A 22,290-nucleotide genomic window follows, 5' to 3' on the forward strand; every position below is an offset into this window, starting at 1 on the left:
GCGTCCAAGCGCAAAAAGGCTCCGGCTCCTCAACATCCCCAGCTTTTGGGTTCCGGTCTTTCGCAGTCGTACACGCAAACGCCGGCGGGTGGTGTATTCTGGGGTCAGAAGATTGTTCCGTTCGTAAATCATCTTGAAAAGATGTAGCTTGGTGGTGCACGGTGCTATGCTCTGTGGAAGAAAAGATGCTTAAAATCCGACACGCCCCCTTGTGGAGCTTACGTTAATAATACCTAGCTATATTAATAATATCTAGCTAGCATTTACTAAGCACTATGTCAGGAAATGTTCAGACATTTATTAGAGTTCAAAAGAATTCCATGAGGTAGGTACCATTATTGTTCCCATTAGAGATAAGGAAACAGAATGGTCAAGCAACTGAAACTAACTTTTATAGAGCTATTAGTTTGCACAAAGCTTTTGTATATGTTACGTGTTTTGTATATGTTACCTTATTTGATTGGCCTTATTTAATTCGCTCAATAGCTATGACCTCGTTTTTACAGATGAAAAATCAAAGCTCCAAAGATTACATAATAAGCCAGAGACAGAGCTGGAAGGAGAGGGTCAGATCCCTTGACGACCTGCTTCAAAGCCCATCATTCTACACAGCAGGCTGAAAACTGAAGGTTTGTAACAAGTTCTGTAAATGATTATGAATTAGGATAAAGATGGTGATGACGATGACAATGACTGATGCTTGCAGGGTTCAGAATGTATTTTAATATGTTGAGAGTAGGGTGAAAATTCTGTTCCTTTCGGAGCTTTCTCTTCTCACCTGCGGTGGTTCAGATATCAGAGTACAGAATAGCTAACTGATAGGAATATGACTCTCCAAATCTCACCCCCTTGGTGGGGGAGTTGGTGGGGGAAAAGGGGAGGGGGTCGAAGAGATACTTCATATCTATTGTTCTATTGAAGAATTGACATTACTCTTTCTAATCTCTGATTCTCTTGGGCAGAAATGAAAACTGGAAGTTTTTCAGCTCTGTTCACCGTGTGTATCTTGTCTTTCATATTGAAATTGTTTGTTTCCTCCACTGATGAACAGAAAGGTGTGTCCTTAAACTTGTTAGTTAGGTCATGAAGCAGCATTTGCAGAGAGAGTGCAATTTTTTTCTTAAGTTGCAGATCAGGATAAATGGCATCGTTTCCTGAAGAAGCTTTTATTCATACATTATTGAGAAAATGCCCATTATTTAAGAATAATTTTCAGAAAACATAAAACCATGATTCTTTTTTTAAAATTTACAGTTTTTACTTATTTGACAGAGAGAGAGCGAGAGCAAGAGAGGAACAACAAGCAGGGGGAGTGTGAGAAGGAGTAGCCGGCTTCCCGCTGACCAGGGAACCCAATTCAGGCTGGATCCTAAGGTCCTGTGATCATGACCTGCCGAAGGCAAAGGCTTAACAACTGAGCTACCCAGGGACCCCCAAACCATGATTCTTTTACAAATATATAATGAATACCTGTCAAAGATTGTGTTGGACCCCTGGGTTAATGAGGGGATTAGTAAGATTACAGTAAAAACCAGTTTCAACTGGCACGAAGGAGATAATTCAAGAACCATACATCCAGAGAGAATAAGAAATGTTGAAATGAATCTGCAAATAGATATAACACTATGCCAATATGGTATAGCCTTTCTTTCCTGTGATCTCAGGGACTGAAAATTGGGGGCAGGGGAGGAAGATAGGGAATAGGAAATAAAAAGGGGGGAAAGGTGGTCAAGAAGCCATTATAGCTAGGGGGAAAACAGCCTGGGAGTCAAACTCTCTGGGATAATTTGCAGGGCAACTTTTTGTTACCCAGTGTGATATAGTTGTTTAGAGGAAATTACCTGAATGAAAATACCAAAAGTCTAGATTCCAGATCTGGCTCTCATACCTACTACCTGTAAGGCCTCCAGCAAGTTTTTTTTATATGTTGTAGACTTAGCCTTTTCATCTGTAAAAAGGTGGTTGTTGTTGTTTAAGATTTTATTTATTTGCCAGAAAGAGAGAGAGCGAGAGCATACGCACATGAGCACAAGCAGGGAGAGTGGCAGGGAGAGGGAGAGGCATCCTATAAATGGGTGTTTTAATGATGATTGCCTTTATATGTCATGCAGGGCTGTTATTATGCTTAGATGAACTAATAAATTCACATTAAAAATTGATTTTAGGGGAGCTTGGGTGGCTCAGTCAATTAAGCGTCTGTCTTTAGCTCGGCCCAGGATCTTGGGGTCCTGGGATCCATACCCACATCATACTCCCTGCTCAGTGGGGAGTCTGCTTCTCCCTCTCCCTCTGCCCCCTGTTGTGCTCTCCCTCTCTTACTCTATCTCAATTAAGTAAAATTAAAAAGAAATTGATATTAATGATCAAATGAAACAATAAATTAGTGTTAAACACTTGAAAGACTTGTAAACTGAAGCATTTATATGTTATAGGAGAAGATTTTATATGCCCAAATCATTGAGAATTCCATGTGCATAATCATCCTAAAGTCCATTGATTTAATGCAACAAATATTTATAGAACAATTACACAAAGGTTCAAGCATACACATTATGCCTTGGCAATTTGGAGATGAATAAAACAATGTCCTTTCCTCTAGAAGATGACAATATGGTGAGGAAGACAATCAAGTGAAGTCAATACTGTATGATGAAAGATAATAGTTGAGGACTGAGCAAAATGATATGCAACCATAGAGAAGGTAGCAATTAACTCTGATTCCAATAAGATACAGGTTTAGAATAAGTGTCCCAGGGTATGCCTGTGCCTGCTAATACTAATGATTTACAACTGTGCAGCACTAAGAATAGAAGGTCTTAAAGTCACTTCATGCTGTTTCACTCCTAGGGCAAAGTGATGAAAGAAGAACGACTCATTAGTTTTTCTCTTGACTCTAGCGGGGAACAGGGATTCATAACAATTGTCTTCTCACATTCTCTCCTTGTCTTTCTATCTCCCTCCACCTCATGCACTTTCCTTTTCCTTTAGATTTCCCAGAATTCTTTTTTCTTTCTTAGGCATTCCAGCCCCAGAATCTCTGCACCAGTATTTCCTTGATGGTGTTTCAATGTTACATAAAATATTATCATCCCCTGCAAGGAGATCCAGTTCAGTTCAGCATGCCGTGAAGGGCATAATAGTGTGGTGATACCATCACTCTTAGGAATTGCACTGTCGTGAATCTGAAGCGAGCACAAAATGCATGAATTAGTTCTTTAGATTTTTAAAGAATTGTTTTAGTGTATTTATTCATTTTGTTTATTTATTTATTTATTTTGAGAAATAGAGAGAGCGTGTGAGTGAGCATGAGCTGGGGGGGGGAGGGGACAGGGTCAGAGGGAGAAGCATACTCCCCGCTGAGCAGGAGCCAGACAGGCAGACAGAGGGATGTAGGGTCGGACCCCAGGACTCTGATATCATGACCTAAGCCAAGGGCAGACACTAAACTGACTGAGCCATCCAGCCACCCCTAAAATTTTTTTTTAGTTCACTTTTTCAGTTGGGATTATAAAATGCAAACAGAAACTGGGAAAGATTAAAAAAAAATACAAAACTTCTTGTTGAATTTCCTCAAATTGAGCACGCCGAGTAACCCAGATGGAGAAATACCCCAGAACCTCATGGAGAGGTACCCCAGAACCTCAGCAGGGCCCTCTTCCAGTTACTATCCCTTCTTGTTGTCTCTATAGTGAACTAACACCTATACACATGCTGCTTTCCAACATCTCTTTGACATCATCTTTATATTTGCTTTTCTTTTAAAGATTTTATTTATTTATTTGACAGAGAGAAACAGCAAGAGAGGGAACACAAGCAGGGGGAGTGGGAGAGGGAGAAGCAGGCTTCCTGCCAAGCAGGAAGCCCGGTGCAGGGCTGGATCCCCAAACCCTGGGATCACGACCTGAGCTGAAGAAGGCATAGGCTTAACAACTGAGCCACCCAAGCACCCAATTCATTTTTGTATTTGCTTTTACATTAACCTTCTGTGCGCCCCAACCCCATAGTATCTAACTAGATACTTTAAAGTATTTTTTAAAGTGAACTTTAGGTTTTAGGTGACTTTGACTGTTTTAACAAAATCTGTCTTAGGAATCTACCTAGCAGGGCACCTGGTGGTTGTCAGTGGAGCGTCTGCTGGGAGTCTGCTTCTCCTCTGCCTTTCACCCTGCTTGTGTTCTCTCTCTCTCTCTCAATCAAATAACAAGTTAAAAAAAAAATCCTAAGAAGAAAAATCTTCCTAGCAAATACTATCGAAAAATATAAAATATTTAAGAAAAATTTAACAAAATATTTCTAAGACCCCCCTACCCTAAAAACTAAAAAAACACTGATGAGAGAAATAAAGGAAGATTTAAATAAATAGTGACATGGATAGAGAAATATATCATGGGTTGTAAGAGGCAATATTATTAAGATATTATTTTTGCTTTTTTTATAGAGAATGACAAGTTCCCTTAAAAATCTATATGAAAATGCAAAGGACTGAGAATAACTGAAACAAACTTGGAAAAAGAAGAATAAGGCCAGAATAGACATACTATCTGATTTTAAGACCTACTGTACAGCTATAGTAATTAAGACAGTGTGGTATTAGTATAATCATAAATAAATAAATCAATGAACAAAATAGAGAGTCTGAAATAGATCCATAATGATATTGTAATGATTTTTAAAAAGATTTTAAAATTTATATAGAAATAAAATTAAATATAAATAAAATATTAATATTTTATTTATTATTTATTTTACTTTTAAAAAGATTTTATTAATTTATTTGACAGAGATCACAAGCAGGCGGGGTGGGGGGGTGGTGAAGCAGGCTTCCTGCTGAGCAGAGAGTCTGATGTGGGGCTCGATCCTAGGACCCTGAGATCATGACCTGAGCCAAAGGCAGAGGCTTAACCCACTGAGCCACCCAGGCACCCCTGTAAATTGATTTTTGATAAAGATACCAATGTAATTCAGTGAGAGAAAAGAAAGTCTTTTCAACAACTGGTACTAGAACAATTTGATAAACTTACAAGAAAAAAATGAATCCTGATTCTCACCTCATATCCCATACACAAAAATAATTCACGATGGATTATAGATTTAATGTAAAAGCTAAAACATGAAACTTCTAGAAGAAAACATATGAGGATATCATCACGACTTTGGGATAGGCAAAGAGTTCATAAAGAGGAAACAGAAGACACGATCCATAAAGGAAAAAAAGCCCAATAAATTGTACTTCATCAAAGTTAAAAACTTTCATTCACAAAAAGGCACCATTCATAAAATGGAAAAGTGAACCACAGACTGGGAGAACATATTTGCAATACATATATCTGAGAGAGAATTTGGCTTTTTTTTTTTTTTAAAGATTTTATTTATTTATCAGAGAGAGAGAGAGGGAGAGCGAGCACAGGCAGACAGAATGGCAGGCAGAGGCAGAGGGAGAAGCAGGCTCCCTGCCGAGCAAGGAGCCCAATGTGGGACTCGATCCCAGGACGCTGGGATCATGACCTGAGCTGAAGGCAGCTGCTCAACCAACTGAGCCACCCAAGCATCCCGGCTTTTTTTTTTTTTTTTAAGATTTTATTTATTTATTTGATAGAGCACAAGTAGGCGGAGAGGCAGGCAGAGAGAGGGGGGGAACCAGGCTCCCTGCTGAGCAGACAGCCCGATGCGGGCCTCAATCCCGGAGCCCTGAGACCATGACCTGAGCAGAAGGCAGAGTCTTAACCCACTGAGCCACCCAGATTTTTATGTACTCATGGTACAGAAATTTGTACCATGAGTATATAAAAATCTCCAAGAATCAAATAATTAAAAGATAAATAACCCAGTAATTTTATGTGGGCAAAACTCTTGAGTTGATACTTCACAAAAGAAGCTGTACAAATGACCAATAAGCAAATGAAAAAGCATTCAGTATCATTAATCATCAAGAAAATGCAAATTAATACACAAAGAGATGTCATTTTAACCCACTAGAAAAACAAAATAAAAAACACTGATGACACAAAATTTTGATGAGTATGTGGAGTGACCAGAACATTTGTACACTGTAGGGACACCTGGGTGGCTCAGTCAGTTAAGTGTCTGCTTTCAGCTCAGGTCATGATCCCAGGGTCCTGGGATTGAGCCCTGCATGGAGCCTTGCATGGGGTTGCAGGGGTGGGGTAACTTCTCAGTAGGGAGCTTGCTTCTCCTTCTCATACTGCCCCTTCCCCTGCTTGTGTTCTCTCTCTCTCTCTCTCTCTCTCTCTCTGTGTCAAATAAATAAATAAATAAATAAAATCTTTTAAAAAAGAGAACATTTGTCCATTGTTAATGGGAGTATAAAAATCATAAAGCCACTTCGGAGAACCGTTGTGCAATTTCTTATAATGTTAAAGGTACATTTACCCTCTGATCCAACAATTCCACTCGTAAGTATTTGCCCAAGACAGATGAAAGCATATGTCCAGGAAAAGACCTTACAATAATGTTCATAGCAGTTTTATTCATAATAACACAAACTGGAGGCAACCCAAATATATATACAGTTGAACAGATAAATTCCATACAATGGAATATGCTAGATAATAAAAAGCAGTCCAAAAAAGATCTGAATGAAGTACAGATATTGGAGTTATTAGAACTGAACTGAACCCAAAATAACTACGAATAATATGTCCAAAGTAATAGGTGATGATGAAAAATTTAATCAGAGAAGTAGAAACTGTAAAAAAGAAAGAAAGAAAAGGGAAAAAAATAAACAAATAAGGAGGCAAATGTACAACAGAAAGAATTAAAAGTAAAGTTCACTGTATAAAAAACCAGAAATCAGAGTAGTGGGTGTCTGTGGGGGACTGGGATGGACTTAGTTATGGGGGTTTGAAGGGACTTTCTGGGGAAATGGAAATATTTACATCTTGATTGGAGTGCTGGTTATACTGATGTATATATTTGTCAGAACCATTGAATCTTACACTTAAGATTTGTGTAATTCACTGTATGTATCAATTTAAAAAATTAATAGTGATATTTTAGCAGAAGTTCAAAAGATGTCCAAGATCAAGTACTTGACCTAAACAGTATTTGTAACTCCCCTAGGGACTTTCCCTATAGAGAGTTTTAAAATTAATTTATTTTTACTATGTACTACTTTCATATGGTTTAAAAAACAAAAAGCATTAAAAATAACCCCAGGAAAACAAAAACAGAGAAAGCAACAGTAAAAATCCTCACCCTCCCCCTGTCCTGTTTCCCATTCTTCCAGTTTTCCTACCCTGTAGGAAAGACCACTGTAGGCGGCTACTCCTCTCCGTTTCTTAAGAATTCTTCAATGAACTATGTAAAAAAACACATGCCTGAAATGTTCACTTACAGTGATGGAGTTCAAGAAAACATGATGTTCAACACTAAATATCCTGTCGCTGGTTGTATAGCATTAGGACTGTTATTAGAAATTATAGCATTAGTTACTTGAAATGTTAATATGAGAACTGAAGTTTCTGTTGGATCAGGTCTTTGCCCAAACTGGAGTTGTCATGACTTTTCAAAGTACAATTTCTGGAGGAGTTTCACATGCTGTTAGGCCTCCTTGTGTAGTCAGGTTAGAAATGCTCTTTTTGGCTAGAACTCTTGCTATTCCTAACTGCTGAAGCCATCGTTTCTCTTTAAAGGCACTGAAAGAAAACAAGACAAATAGTTTGTAAGGAAGTCCAATATTGTCTCTATTGCTGAAATGATAGAACTCTCCAGGTTGATTTTGGAGCTGTCGCTAGCTTATCTTGTCACACAAGGTAAGTTGTAAAAATAGAAAACAGGAACCTTTCTCAAATTAGTTCCTTGTGAAGCATTGGGAATATTTTACCAAGGCAATACTAGAAATTTAGCCCCAACAGCTAGAAAGAGAAGACCACTCAATGTTATATAGAATTCTCTAGATAGAAACTTTTCTGTCTGTTCCCCCAGGCATCCTTATACATCATGTATTCCCTGATGCATCTCCCTCTCCTCCTTTTCCATCATGAAAACACATTTTTTCCCCCATTGGTAAGATATTAAATACCCTTTTACCATAATGCAATGAAACTTTATGTTTTATGGTAGCTTTTCTCTGGCTATATACTAATAAAGACTTGCAGATTTAAATATGATCACTCTTACTTTGTAGGGTATAAATGTGATTTACTACAGAGGGGCCCTCTCAGAGTCTGTCCTTTGTCTTTCTCTCTCTCTGCACCCTCATCCTAGAAGGCCTTGCTTACTGATTGGTTCAACTCACATATCCTTGACTCCTAAATCCTGACCCACACTTCCAATTTCCACATCTTTATCTTCTTCCTAAACCTGCCCCCTTTCAGTATTCCTGCTCTAACACTGTGCCTTTGCTATCTCCTCACCATCTCTATACCTGAAAACAAACCTCCATTCCTCCTTCTCTCTCTGCTTCTACATCTAATTAGTGATCTAGTGTTGCAGATCATTCCTCAGAAGTATCTTTCATATTTGGCTTTCCTCCTCTTCCCTACCTACTTATGCTCTAGTCCAGGTTTTTATCATTCCTTGTTTCTCTTATTACAGCCTCCTAAATCTACAGTAGGCCTTCCACAGCTTCAGTAAGACTTCTTCCCAGTGACTCTTCCACACATCTCCACCAGATTTGTCTTCAAAAAGAAACATAAACTGGGGCGCCTGGGTGGTTCAGTGGGTTAAGCCTCTGCCTTTGGCTCAGGTCTTGATCTCAGGGTCCTGGGATCGAGCCCCAAGTCGGGCTCTCTGCTCCGCAGGGAGCCTGTTTCCCTTCCTTTCTCTCTCTGCCTGCCTCTCTGCCTACTTGTGATCTCTGTCTGTCAAATAAATAAATAAAATCTTTAAAAAAAATAAAAAAAAGAAACATAAACTGCTTATGTGACTTACCTGATAAAAACCTCCTGTGATCTTCCTACCTACTTCCTAATAAGCGGACTCTCCACGTGGGCACAAGGAGATCTCAGCATAGGTGCAGTTTGCCTTGCTAGTCTCACCTTCAGCCAGTTTCTCCCTCTCCCCTAAAATGCCTTTTGCAGATCCACTTACTTCTTTGAAAACTAAATTTCTCTCTGACCCCTTCTCAAAGCAGTGCCCTTGACCATGTTGCCACCGCTAGCTACCTGGCTCCTTTTGTCTGATGAAGTCCTTTAAATTTAAAAGGCATTCACTGAATCTATGAGAAGCAATTTTGCATTAAAGTACTTTAGTGTTTCAAATATTTGAACTCTGTTCAAGTTTGCCTAACTCATCATTAATGTTCCGGATTAACTCCTTGCTTTACCTTTGCATGTTTGCATTCTGCCTAGCACTTATTGGGACATAATAAGCACTTTAGAATATTTTAAAAGTACATTGTTTGTTTTCTAATGTGCATCTGTTGATAAAACTAATCAGTATTTCTTTTCTTACGTTTACAGCCTGATTTTAAGATGGCTATGTGATTTTTTTCAACCAATCAATTTCTAGTCTTTTTCTAGCATTTTAGAATATCTCTTTTTATGCATTCTAGTCAGAGCTGTATCACAAATTACAAAGATCGAAGTTGGTAAGCAGTTTCTTTATCTTCTGTCAATCTCATGCAGTCCTGAATTTTGTCAGTTTTAGAGCCCAAATTTCTCTGACCACTAGGTGGCAACAGTTTAGGGGAAATAAAGTAGAGCTGAGAGGCAATACAGAGAGGCAACAAAAACAACCTAGCCTTGTTTTGTTCTTTCCTTTTCATGTTGATTAGGGGGAAAAGCCGCTCATAAATCTATATTTCCACTGTAATATTAGCATCCAATAATACCTTATAAGTAATGGATGGGACCTGAGATCTGATCAGAGTTGTGTTTTCAGTGAAATCTGATGACCAATATGCAAAAATTTATCTTATGAAATGAATATGCCTGAAAAGTCCACTCCTGATACATCTGTTTCTGGCTTTAAATGTGACAATGGGTTACTTTTTAAACGACCTAAAATATTAATATCAACTCTATCACACTGTCCAGTATAGATTTTCCCCAACCAGTATGTCTTGCCCAGTAAGTCAACTGAAGTCTTCATAGTTGTTCCTTTTTCCCTTCCCCTTTCATCACCATCTAGTCTTCCATGACACTTTTGATGCCTCTCTCCCATACTTCAAGTTTCCCCCTTCTCCTTTTAATTATAATTAACAATTTCTTATTAATTAAAAAAAAAAGAATAAGCAAGGGACCTTGCTATTTGATACAACTCTTTGCATGTGTCTCCTTTCTTTCTGAAAGCCTGAGAAGTCAGGTGCTACACAGATTGGTCTGGCCGGTAAAATGGGTTTATTTGGTCCTAGACACAAGGCTAAGGTGAGGTCTGTGAAGCCGGTTACTGATGCACTGGAACAACTTGTACTACATTATATGGCATGGTAGGGCTTCATGGACCATTCCCTGCCCTAGACATGCCCTACTAAAGGTTTGCCCTGGTATGTTTAAAAAGAAAACATTACCTGGCCACCGCTAAGCAGTAAATGGCATTCTCCCTTGTAGTCTTACCACTGTGCTCCGAGAAACACACCAAGGAGGATTTGAGTAAAAAGTCCGCTTTGGGTGTTGCATAGTAAAAAGATGGGTGTGAGTAGCCCACTCTGGAAACTGGGGGCAGGGGGACTTGAGGGAGATACGTATTTTTTATGAGCTTTTCTTTTTTCCTAGCTGTGGCAGTAATTTTTTTCTGATGCTGTTGTTGATGTCTTTGTAATTCAGAGAATGTACTTGAATCTACCAGCGGAGGCAATTTCAAGGTTTGTTGTTTTGTGTCGTGCTGTGAAATTGCCAAAGGATTGACAGGTTTCCGGCTTGCAGTTTCTTCCCTGAGAAGCTGTAGCTTGGCCACGGTGCTTTGTGAATCCTCGCACCTAGCCTTGTACCAGCTCTTGGAGGTCATTTTTGGTGTGCTGAAACCATCCACCATCACCGTGTCTCCGACTTTTGCCCCAGAGACCCTTGCTCTGCAAAGCTGGCTTTTATTAAGGTTGTGACTCTGGGCTCTGAGGACCCATTGTTTTATTTTAATATAAATCCTCATGGGGACTGAAATTTTCGGAAAAGAAACCGTGGACCACATTTTACTCAATAAATACAATACACAGTCTTTATGCTTGTGTTTAAAGGCGATGGTCAGGGGAATTTGTCCTGCTGCATTTTTGCATTCCAGGCACAGCACGCTGCAGTGGACAAAGGCCTTCAGAATCAACAGTTGGCCCATTTCTGCAGCTGCATGAATAGGGCATTTAGAGACATCTGCATGAAGGGCTTCATGGCACCATGCTCGACAGGGGTGAACACCCACAGCCTCTTCGGGCCGCACACCCTGCTTCAGGGCCCATTCAGTGAGCTCAATGTACCCATAAAAGGCGGCGATGTACAGGGCTACCTTTTTCTGATACCTGAATGAATGAAATAAGTAGAGGTGAGTGTTTAGGAAGTCAGCAAATGGATAAATGTAGCTACACTAAATAACCACAAAGCATGCTAGTTAAAATGTTTATTTCTTCCTAACTTTTAAGTAAAAAATTTCAGAAAAGACATATGGTAATATATAGGTTAAACTGCACAGGTCCTGGGGCACCTGGGTGGCTCAGTTGGTCAAATGTCTGCCTTCAGCTCAGGTCATGATCTCAGAGTCCTGGGATCGAGCCCCCTGCGTAGCAGGGAATCTGCTTCTCTCTTTCCCTCTGCCTTTGTCCCCAGCCTCTGTACATGCTCTCTATCTCAAATAAATAAAGTCTTAAAAAAAAATAAACGGCACAGGTCCTGCTTAGCCACATTATCCCACTATGCACAGGTAAGTTGTTCAAAGTGCTTTTCTTAGAGTGGTTTTCTTTCTTATGAAACTCAGATGCTCAGGGGGAAAAAAAAAAATATATATATATATATATTAAATATATTTATATATTTTTATATTACATATAAATATATAGAGAATATATATATATATATATTTTTTTTTTTTTTTTTAAGAGAGGGAGGGAAAGAGAGGGTAGAGGGGTAGGGGGAGAGATGAGACAGAGAATCTTAAGCCCTGCACAGAGCTTGACACAGGGTTTGATCTAAAAACCCTGAGATCATGACCTGAGCCGAAATCAAAGAGTTGGACCCTTAAATGACTGAGCCACCCAGGCACCCCTCAAGCTTTATATTAAGTGGGGAAGTTTTGGAAGAAATCCAGCACGAAGAAATTTGAATGTTTTGTGTATTTGTTTGTTTTGTTTTTTCTTTTTTAAAAATTTTATTTATTTTTATTTTTTATAAACATATAATATATTTTTATCCCCAGGGGTACAGGTCTGTGAGTCTGTTTCTCGTCTTTTCTAACAATAGTGTTTATTTGGGGCTTCTCAAAGTCTCTACTGCTATTCTGACTGAAACCACTAGGTTGCGCCCCCACCAGCACTACCACCAGTGCCGCAGTCTCCTAACTGGAGCTCCTCTTCCTTCCCTCAAATAACTTCCCACTGCAATCGAAATCCTAACTCCTCACCTTGGCTTACAAGGCCTCTCACAATCTGGCCCCTGCCCCCGTTCCCATAACCCTCGTTCCCTGTCAGTGCGCTAGAGCCACACGGGCCTTCCTGCTGTCCCTACAATACCCCATAAGGCATAAGCTGAATGACTGGTGCAGGCTGTTTAGAGAGATAAGAATTAGGGAGGCAAACCTAGATAGGGTCCCACTAGGTATATAGTGATATAGATACAGGATATATTTGGGCCCGGCTCTCTGACCCCATCATAGAGATGGAGACAGGCTTGCCTGCTATCATCTGAAATCTATTGCAAATAACCGATTCTCCTCTCACTGGTTACACGCTCACCACACCATCTTTTGATGTGTGTGTGGGTTCCTGTGTAAGGAAGATGACCTGCCCAGAACATGTGAGCCTCTGGGACCTACAGTTAGATTAGAATTGTGGTGGTTAGATTATAACTAATTAGAGCAATTACATTAATATACTGGCCTCTTGGTTCACACATGAGTTTTTGTCAAAGTTCATTAATGCAAATCAGCATCTCTGGATGGGATCAGTTTTCTTGATTTGGGGAGAAGAGCCCCTCCTGGATGAACTAACTGGCCTTTGCTTTCATCCTTAGCACTGAAGTTATGAGAGCTAGAGGCACTCTTTCACCAAGATTTACTGATGCTCTTTCCCAAATGTATCTTTTTGTAGTTTGTTTTCTTAGCCCTACCTCTGCTGTCATTAGCCTAGCTCTGGCCATTGTCAACCTCATCATGGTCAACCTGTCTCCTGCCTGCCTTTTTTCCTCACACTGCAACCAGGGCCAATGTTCTAAAACTCAGATCTCATCCTGGCTTTTCTCTACCTTAAATATCTTCCCAACATTTAAAATATAAAGTCCAAATTCCTTTACATTCTTATGGGTAGTCGTAAGAGCTGGCCTCTTCTTATTCTTCTAGCCTCTGGCCACTAGCTCCCTCTCACTCAGTGATCTACCATGTGGAACTTGTTTCAGTTCCTTGAATCTATTCTCTTGCCCCCCTGGGACTTTATTGTACGTGTTGTTGCATCTGTTTGGGAATATCTTTTTTTTTTTTTCTCCCTACCGTTTACTCAACCATTTAGATCTCATCAATTGCCTTTTTCAGGATACTTCACCTGAACCGGTAATTCTGGTTGGTTGCCCACACCACACGTTCCCATATCATCTTGCACTATGTCCGTGTCCTAACACTTTCACACTGACTGGTAAGAGCAACAACACCTAACATTTATGTCCTGCTTACCATGTGCCAGCCCCCTTCTAAATTCCTATGATTGCTATGTCATGCAATCTCTAAAGCAGTTCTATGAGATAGATGCAATTATTATTCCCCTTTTAGCAAAGAGGAAACTGAGATACAGGATGATTATATAACTTGCCCAAGTTTACACAACTAAACAGGGATGGGCTTTGAACCTAGACAGAAGGATCCTGGAGTTTGTGCCCCTAAATATTTTGCAATTCTGCTTCTGCAAGAATCGGTTACTTGTTTTCTGTTTCCCCTCCTGGACTGCAAGGTTGCAGAAGGCAGGGGCCATATCTTGTTTTTTGCTATATACCTAGGATCTGGCATAGTACATGCTCAATAGGTATTTGCTGATTGGGTAGCAGAATAGAATAAAAGGAGCTTTTTAGTTTGTTCATGTGTATTTTCTGAACTGTTTGATAGATTTTCCCCTCCTCCCTTTGTGCCTCTGTCAATTCTATTCATACATGCATGTGTGTGTGTGTGTGTGTGTGTTTAAGCATGATGAGAAATACGGATAGTGTGTGCAGGGAGATTTTAGGCTGGAAACTGATCACCAGAGCTGAAAAGGCCTGGAGCAGAGTGAGCACATGGGCCTAGGTGGGTCAGCTGGGCTGTGTGCAGGAGTGCATATTGGGGACAGGGCACACCCCTGCTGCTCATGTTCCTAAGATTTTATCAAAATGTTAAGTCAAGTGGAATGGTTAAGCATCTGAGCGTTAGAGTTAAATTATTGGGATTCCACATCCAGTTGTGACCTGCCTAGATGTGTGGAATTGGGCAGATTTCTCGATGTCAGTTTCCTTATCTGTAAAACATGATAAAAGAGTATTATCTTGTAAAATTGTCAAAAGTATAAGATTAGGTAATACATATAACACAGTGTCATGTTAAAAGGTACTCAATAAATAAGCATAATATAAAGTACCAATACAACACAACAATTTCTTTGGACGTAGAGCATGGAAAAAGGGAATTATTACTATCCCCCAATAGAAATTACTTTAAAATAATGAATAATATGTAAAATTATAAAATCTGGTTTTCTAATCTGTCACTTCTTAGAGCCCTTAGAGCTCTTGGTGCATGTGTGGGTTTCTGTAAAGCATGATTAAATCACCAAGAGGGAACACTGTCCAAAAATACCAGTGAATTAAAACCGTAAGAGTAATGCAGCTTACACATTAGGGATGTTGCTGATGGCAGAGTCATGCTAACATGACCGTGTGCTTCTCTGAGCCTACTGCCCACTGCCCAGTCACACATGTATGGCAAAAGTATGTACAAAAGGCTTGTATTAAAAGTTTGAAAAATTACTTGGCAGCTTACGAAGAGGGAGCTAGAATTTTCAGCCAATCGGTTAGCAATTACTGCTTTTTAGAATAATAGAATATGAGGGTGGCAAGGTACTTATTCTGATAGGCTTCAAAAGTGCTGTGAAAAGTCTGATTTCCAAACCAAACTGAAGTCACTTGTTGAAATAGTTAGCATTTCTTGAGGAAAGTCTACCTGAACTGCAGTCTGTCACCAAAGGCTGTCAGCCCTGGTGACATCCCTGCGATCTTATCCCAGCAAGTATCTCAGTAAGAACATCTGCTTGAGACCTTCTCAGTGGAACCAGCATAGTGCAGCAACCCAGCCACAGAGGGAACTGCAGGCTCAACGTGCTGTAGAAGTTTAGTAAAAAGTACTTAATTTAGCGTTTGCTCTATCTCCGTACTTGACTACTGGTCCTTCATTCGATAAATAGCGTTGCACTTGAAGTTTTTGTCCCAGAAGACAACCCATCAGAAATTCCTTCCATCCATCCCAGACATCCAAACGAAGTGTCGTGCCTGTGGATCAAGAGAGGTCGTTAATGGTTCCCATCCCTCCCTGTGCTGTGGCAATCTATAAAACTTCTAAAGATAGCTTTTTCCAACCAGAGGCACAAGTTAGATGCAAACTGAAAAGTAACCTTGGAATAAGTAGACCAGGGTGCTATTTTCAGCTTAGGCCTTCATCGACTTGAGAAGACATTTAGGTTCTGTGCCCTTCCATTCCATTATAATGCTGAAATAGTTTCTGCAGTTATCTTAAAACAGTCCTGTGGATGTTGATTCCATGCTGATATATACATCACCGTGTAAACTCAAACTGTTATATTGGAAGAGGAAACTAAAAAAACTGGCAGGACTGATGGGCTTTTGGGGCCTGTAGCTCACAAAAGGGATAAGGGTGGAGTTAAATGATCCTTTCATGTTTTTTTTTGTTTTCAAAGATTTTATTTATTTATTTGACAGAGAGAGGGAGAGAGGGAGAGAGAGCATGAGCAGGGGGAGTGGCAGACACAGGGACAGGGAGAAGCTGGCTCCCAAGGAGCAGGGCACCCAATGTGGGACTCCATCCCAGGATCCTGGGACCATGACCTGAGCCGAAGGCAGACGCTTAACCAACTGACCCACCCAGGCACCCCTGACCCTTTTGTTTTATCCATCGCAAGATAGCCATTGTGTGCAACAACACAAAAGTAGTATGTTCATTTCTGCTGGAGAATTTATTACTTACCCTCTCCTGGTCTGACCTCTGTGGCACCGCATTCCCTTTGTTCCTCAGGATGGTGTTTTCAGGAATCTTCTTTCCTCAGCCTTCTCTTCTTTCTCTATGCATTCCCTCAGGATAAAACCCAGTCTCCTTCCTATCTGGCCTACCCTCACCTTGCACCTCCCTCCAGCCTATCTCACTCACTCCATTCCAGCCACTCTGACGTTTCACCTGTCCTTCAGATAACACCAAGTCCACTCCCATCACAAGACCTGAGGACGTACTTTCTTTTGCTTCAAAAGGTCTTCATCCTTTTCACAGGACAATGTCCTTCTTCAGTTTTCAATTCAAGCATTATGTCCTTACAGAAGACTGTTTTGGCCGCTACTGGCTCCTCCTACTCCATTATTCTTTATCCTATGATTTTACTTTAACTTCATCCCAACTTCCATCATCAGTACTTGAAATCATTTTTCTTTTCAGAGATCTTTTTTTCATGTCTCCACTAAAAAGAAATCTCCTTCAAGACTTGCCACACAGGGACCCCTGGATGGCTCAGTCGGTAGGCCTCAGCCTTTGGCTTGCGTCATGGTCCCAGAGTCCTGGGATGGAGCCCCACATTGGGTTCCCTTCTCGGTGGGAAGCCTGCTTTTCCCTCTCGTACTCCCGCTGCTTGTGTTCCCTCTCTCACTGTGTCTCTCTCTGTCAAGTAAATAGATAAAATCTTAAAAAAAAGAAAAAGAAAAGACTTGCCACACAGCCTGGCACTTGGTAAGAGCTCATTAAATACTCGTTGGCTGACTAACAGGCAATCTCAATGACCCTACTGGCTTCACTGACCACCCACATGGCCTTCATTCCCAAGTCCAAACCTCCACTCCAGGCCTCTGCTCCAGCTTCAGATTCCACCTGCTGGGGACATCACCATCTAAGGGATTGCCCTATGACCCCATTGTTCTGAAAGGCAACTCGTCATCTTTCATCTCAGCTTGTGACCCTACTATCTTCCTTGTTATTTCAGCTAGAGATTTAAGAGTTGGTCCTCATTCTTCCCTTTCTCGTGCCTTCTATCTGTACAATAGCTAAGGCCTGTAAAGTTTATCTCATGAAGGTTTAAGAACCATTTCCTTGCCTCCATCTTACCAGCTCCACCCTCTTTCAGACTTCCATGATCTTTCACCTAAATCTACTTCTGGAAGCTACCACCAACCAGCCTCCCCATCTCTTTCTTCTGGTTTCTGCTCAAATGTCACCTCCTCCTCTGGCCAACCATCTAAAATAGCCTCCCTCTATATTACCACATAACTCTCTGTTACCATGTCCTGTTTTTGTTTTTGATTTTTATACTTTAGAGTTCTTAAAATTCACTATTTTTCTGTTGATGCTTATGTTTCCCACCAGACTGCAAACTTCAAGAGGTTAGGACATCTTGCTGCTCTTGCTCACAGTGTAATGCCCACTTTCCTCAATGGTGCTTGGCTCATGGTAATAATCAGTAAATATTTGTTGAATGAAATTCTACCCTATTCCCCAAATTCATTTTGACCATGTACTGACCTCCTAACCCTTAGCAACCCAGCAGGCTCTCCTGCACTTCTGGATACACATCAGGCTATTTCTGGCCTTCGGGATTCTTCTTTTGCTGCTCTTTTGGTGTCTGAACTCTTGTGATTCTTCCCCACACCCTCCTTCTAATAGTTTGTGATGCAACATAAACTGGTATCACCTCCTCCAGGAAGCTCTTCTTAACTATGTCCTTGTTTCACTTTTGCAAATAGTTAAAGGAATTGCTCAGCTGGCCACCATGGTGTATGTTGAAACTCTTGATCATTGAAAATAGATTCCTGGGGATGCCTGGATGGCTCAGTTGGTTAAGCTTCTACCTTAGGTGGGATCGAGTCCCGAGTGGGCTCCCTGCTTCACGGGGAACCTGCTTCTCCTTCCCTTTCTGCCTCTCACTCCCCTGCTTGTGTTCTCTCTCTCCTTCTCCGTGTCAAATAAATACATAAATAAAATCTTAAAAAAAAAAAAGAAAATACATTTCTGTTTTGGAATTGCTAGTTTGTAAACACTAACAGAGAACTCTCTGAGCTCAAGCATCATGTCTCATCCAGTCTGTGGACTCTGTTCTAGTTATGCTTTTGGGTTGCAAGGAGGCTCTCAAGAAAATGGGGTTTAGGGGTGCCTGGGTGGCTCAGTGGGTTAAGCCTCTGCCTTCAGCTCAGGTCATGATCTCAGGGTCCTGGGACTGAGTCCCACATCGGGCTCTCTGCTCTGCAGGGAACCTGCTTCCTCCTCTCTCTCCACTTGTGATCTCTCTCTCCGTCAAATAGATAAAATCTTAAAAAAAAAAAGAAAAAAGAAAATGGGGTTTATTATACTGAGACAGTGGCCAGAACTGCTGTGCATTAGGAACAAACACACCTCTCCAGATGGGTGACTCCCCATCTCTCCCATGGGCTCCGGGATCTCTCTCTCTCTCAAGCCCTCTATACCTCTTTGTGTCTTCTTCCTTTCTCTGCTGACAGGCTTCCCTGCTGCTCCCTTACAGTTTCTCTACTACCATAAATGAGGTCTTCATGCAAAATTGCTTCGCCACGACCCAACCTTTCTTCATGGCACCATGCATTTTCTGCCATACTGGTAACCATTTTTGTCTCTCTATATTTCCCAGTTTGAATTCACAAGACTAATAATAATTATTAATAATAATATATTGAATATAAATAACTAATATTCACTGAATGCTTATTATATGCTCTACATTATTCTAAATACTTTACACAAATAAGCTAATTTAAAATTTACAACAGGGGGACCTGGGTGGCTCAGTGGGTTAAAGCCTCTGCCTTCGGCTCGGGTCATGATCCTAGGGTCCTGGGATCGAGCCCCACATTGGGCTCTCTGCCCGGCAGGGAGCCTGCTTCGTCCTCTCTCTCTGCCTGCCTCTCTGTCTGCTTGTAATCTCTCTCTCTCTGTTAAATAAATAAATAAATAAATAAAAATCTTTAAAATTTTCAACAGTACTAAGTGTGGTTCGTATTATTCTCTTCATTTGACAGTTAAAAAACGGAGGCCCTATGAGATTAAGTAACTTGCCTGGGCTTTACATACCCAGTAAGGAGTGGAATCAGGAGTTGTATCTTGGCAATCTGGCTCTTCTGCCTACATTCCTATCCTCTATGTTATCTTTGTCTCCAAACAAAAATTTAATTGGCTGATGTCATCGAACAATCTGTAGATTGGCTGGCTGCCTTTGAATCAATATGATGGTGTTGGCAGTAGAACAAGGCTCAGACACATAGTAGGTTCATAATAAATACTTGCTGGTATTTACCATCCTTGACACCATAGATTTAGTTTCTCTAAAGTTTCTCATTGTACTTAATTTTCTTACTTAAAGGTTTGATTCCTGTAGGTAGCACTGGAAGCAAAGGACTTTAAACAATGCTCAGATTGCATTTATTTCATCTCTTGATTTAAAAGTGATTCACTGTTTGTAGTTTACCATAAAATTTACCCACAGATGAGTATTGAAAAACTTACTTGGCACTGTACCCCAGCCTCCTTTGTGTTCCACAGCTGAGGCCACACAGCTTCCATTTTGAAGAACCAGCCAAGCTTTAGGCCCAGAGAATAATCTTAATTCCACTGAGAGGGAATATGTTAAGATCTCAGGCTCAGGTGGGAAGTTGGTGTTCCTGTTCATCCTGCTTGGATATTGTTCCAGTTCTACTAACTTGCCCGATTCCTCCTGACCAAGCCCCCACCTTGTGCCCCAGAATATGAGTGCCTGTATCCTACTCTATCTTTTGGGTTTCAGAACTGAGGTCCATCTGTTCTCTGAGCCTGGAACTGAAGTCCCTGCTCTGAACCCCAATCTCTGGGGTTAGATTTCTGTTACGTGTTGTCAGAGCCTCTGATGTCAACAACCAGCTTATCTAGTTTTTCATCTCTTATGTCATTTATTTATTTATTCATTTGCTACCTTGATGCTATGTTATGATTCACCCACCAGGTCCCTGCTGGATCTCCCCGAGGTTACCCTCTGCCTTCCTGCCTTTAGCTGCAGACTGATCTGCCTGTCTATCCCAGGACTCCCACCAGCAGTACTTATTAGAGACTAACTTCCCTCTTCCTGGCCACTCTGTCCTTCCCTAAGTGGTCGTCTAGACTCAGGATCTCAGCTCTTCCTAGCTCAACCTGTCCACTGTTGATGAACCCTGATTTTGAAAACTACAGAGAAGCCTATATGATTTAAATCCTCATCAGCAGTAGGACACCTCCCATCAAGCTCTGTATTTTATTCTGCTTTAATACCCTACCTGGGAGCAATTGTTACAGGTTTTGTAACTATTAATTTCAGTTCCTTGTAATGAAGCAGTCTTAATTCCTCAAAGGACAAAGGTAACAATGGCTGGTTTTTCTCTTAATGCTCAACCTTTAAATTTTATTTTTAAAGATTTTATTTATTTATTTTTGTGAGAGAGAGAGAGAGAAAGAGAATGAGCACAAGCAGGGAGGGAGTGGCAGAGGGAGAAACTCCAATGAGCAGGGAGCCCGATATAGGATTCAATCCCAGGACCCTGGGATCATGACCTGAGCCAAAGGCAGACACTTAACCAACTGAGCCACCCAAATGCCCTATCCAGAGAACGTCTAAGCACATTAACCAGCACCATTTATTGGATAATACTTCCATCCCAATTGGTTTGTAATGCCTCTTTGTCACATGTTAAATTCCTTCGTAAGCTTAGGAGTTCTGTTGGAAAATAGAAATTTACTTGAAAAATGGTGGGGTGCCTGGGTGGCTCAGTGGGTTAAACCACTGCCTTTGACTCAGGTCATGATCTCAGGGTCCTGGGATCAAGTTCCGCGTCGGGCTCTCTGCTCAGCAGCGAACCTGCTTCTCTCTCTCTCTCTGCCTGCCTCTCCGTCTACTTGTGATCTCTCTCTGTCAAATAAATAAATAAAATCTTAAAAAAAAAAAAGAAAAATGATACATTGCTCCAGAAAATACAGTTAAAATCTACAACTGAGGGGCGCCTGGGTGGCTCGGAGGGTTAGGGCCTCTGCCTTCGGCTCAGGTCATGGTCCCGGGGTCCTGGGATCGGGCCCCGCATCGGGCTCTCTCCTTGGTGGGGGGTCTGCTTCCTCCTCTCTCTCTGCCTGCCTCTCTGCCTGCTTGTGATCTCTCTCTCTGTCAAATAAATAAATAAAATCTTTTAAAAAAAATCTACAACTGAAATGAAAGTAGAACTAATGAGACTTAAGCTTCAGGGCCTTTCACTACATGAGTTTTTTAATTCTCTATTCTTAATTTTGGATTTTTTTTAAAAGAAGACCCCCCCCCCCAAGATTGTATATATCTACAAACCCTGAATCTGCTCACTTTCTGCTTGCAAACCCATCACCGTGGCAAGCCATGCAGGAAAGCAGGTATGAGCAACAGTGTGCATTCTAGGGAATTGTTTGCAACCTCTCCCCATGTGGTCCCTCTATCCCTGGGGGCATACATACTTTGAGGTCAATATTTGCCTGTCTGATATGGAAATCATTCTCTGGTGTGGGTTTCCCCTAATGAGAAAAAAACAAAACATTGATCAGAACTTAGAGTACCAATAAAAGTAGATATTGATAAAAGCATTCTGGGTTGGCACTATAAATTGTTGGAAAGAACCCAATCCTGAGTGTGTGATTACCATTTCTTAGCAATATGACCTTGATCAGGTCACTTAACTTCTCTGAGCCTGTTTCCTCACTTGTAAAAGGAATTAAAGCAGCATGGTAGATCTCCAAGGGGCCTAAGGACTGGTAGAAGGGCCTTGGAGCCAGCTGAGATTTCAGGGTCTGAACTCCCAGGACTCTGCCCACAGATTGATTGTGATTGCTCATTCTGGCCATGAATACCTGCCATGAGGCATTTACCATTGAGGTATACCAGTGGCAGCATTCTGTAAAGGGAAGTCATTCATTCGTTCATTCATTTGTTAGGCACAC

General features: G+C 40.9%; 1 protein-coding gene across 1 annotated transcript in view; it reads right to left on the bottom strand.

The window, feature by feature from the left end:
* Positions 1 to 7,141: 7,141 nt before the first annotated feature.
* The window catches only part of ANKUB1 (ankyrin repeat and ubiquitin domain containing 1), a 32,080-nt gene continuing 16,931 nt past the window's right edge, over positions 7,142 to 22,290 (bottom strand). The window contains exons 4-6 of the mRNA XM_044255082.1: positions 15,488 to 15,602; positions 10,472 to 11,410; positions 7,142 to 7,655 (exon numbers count right to left, since the gene is read on the bottom strand). Coding sequence (XP_044111017.1) covers positions 7,526 to 7,655; positions 10,472 to 11,410; positions 15,488 to 15,602 — 1,184 coding nt within the window. The 3' untranslated portion in view covers positions 7,142 to 7,525. The remainder of the gene's footprint in view (positions 7,656 to 10,471; positions 11,411 to 15,487; positions 15,603 to 22,290) is intronic.

The sequence above is a fragment of the Neovison vison genome, chromosome 6, assembly GCF_020171115.1.
Source record: "Neovison vison isolate M4711 chromosome 6, ASM_NN_V1, whole genome shotgun sequence".
Classification (NCBI taxonomy): Eukaryota; Metazoa; Chordata; class Mammalia; order Carnivora; family Mustelidae; genus Neogale; species Neogale vison.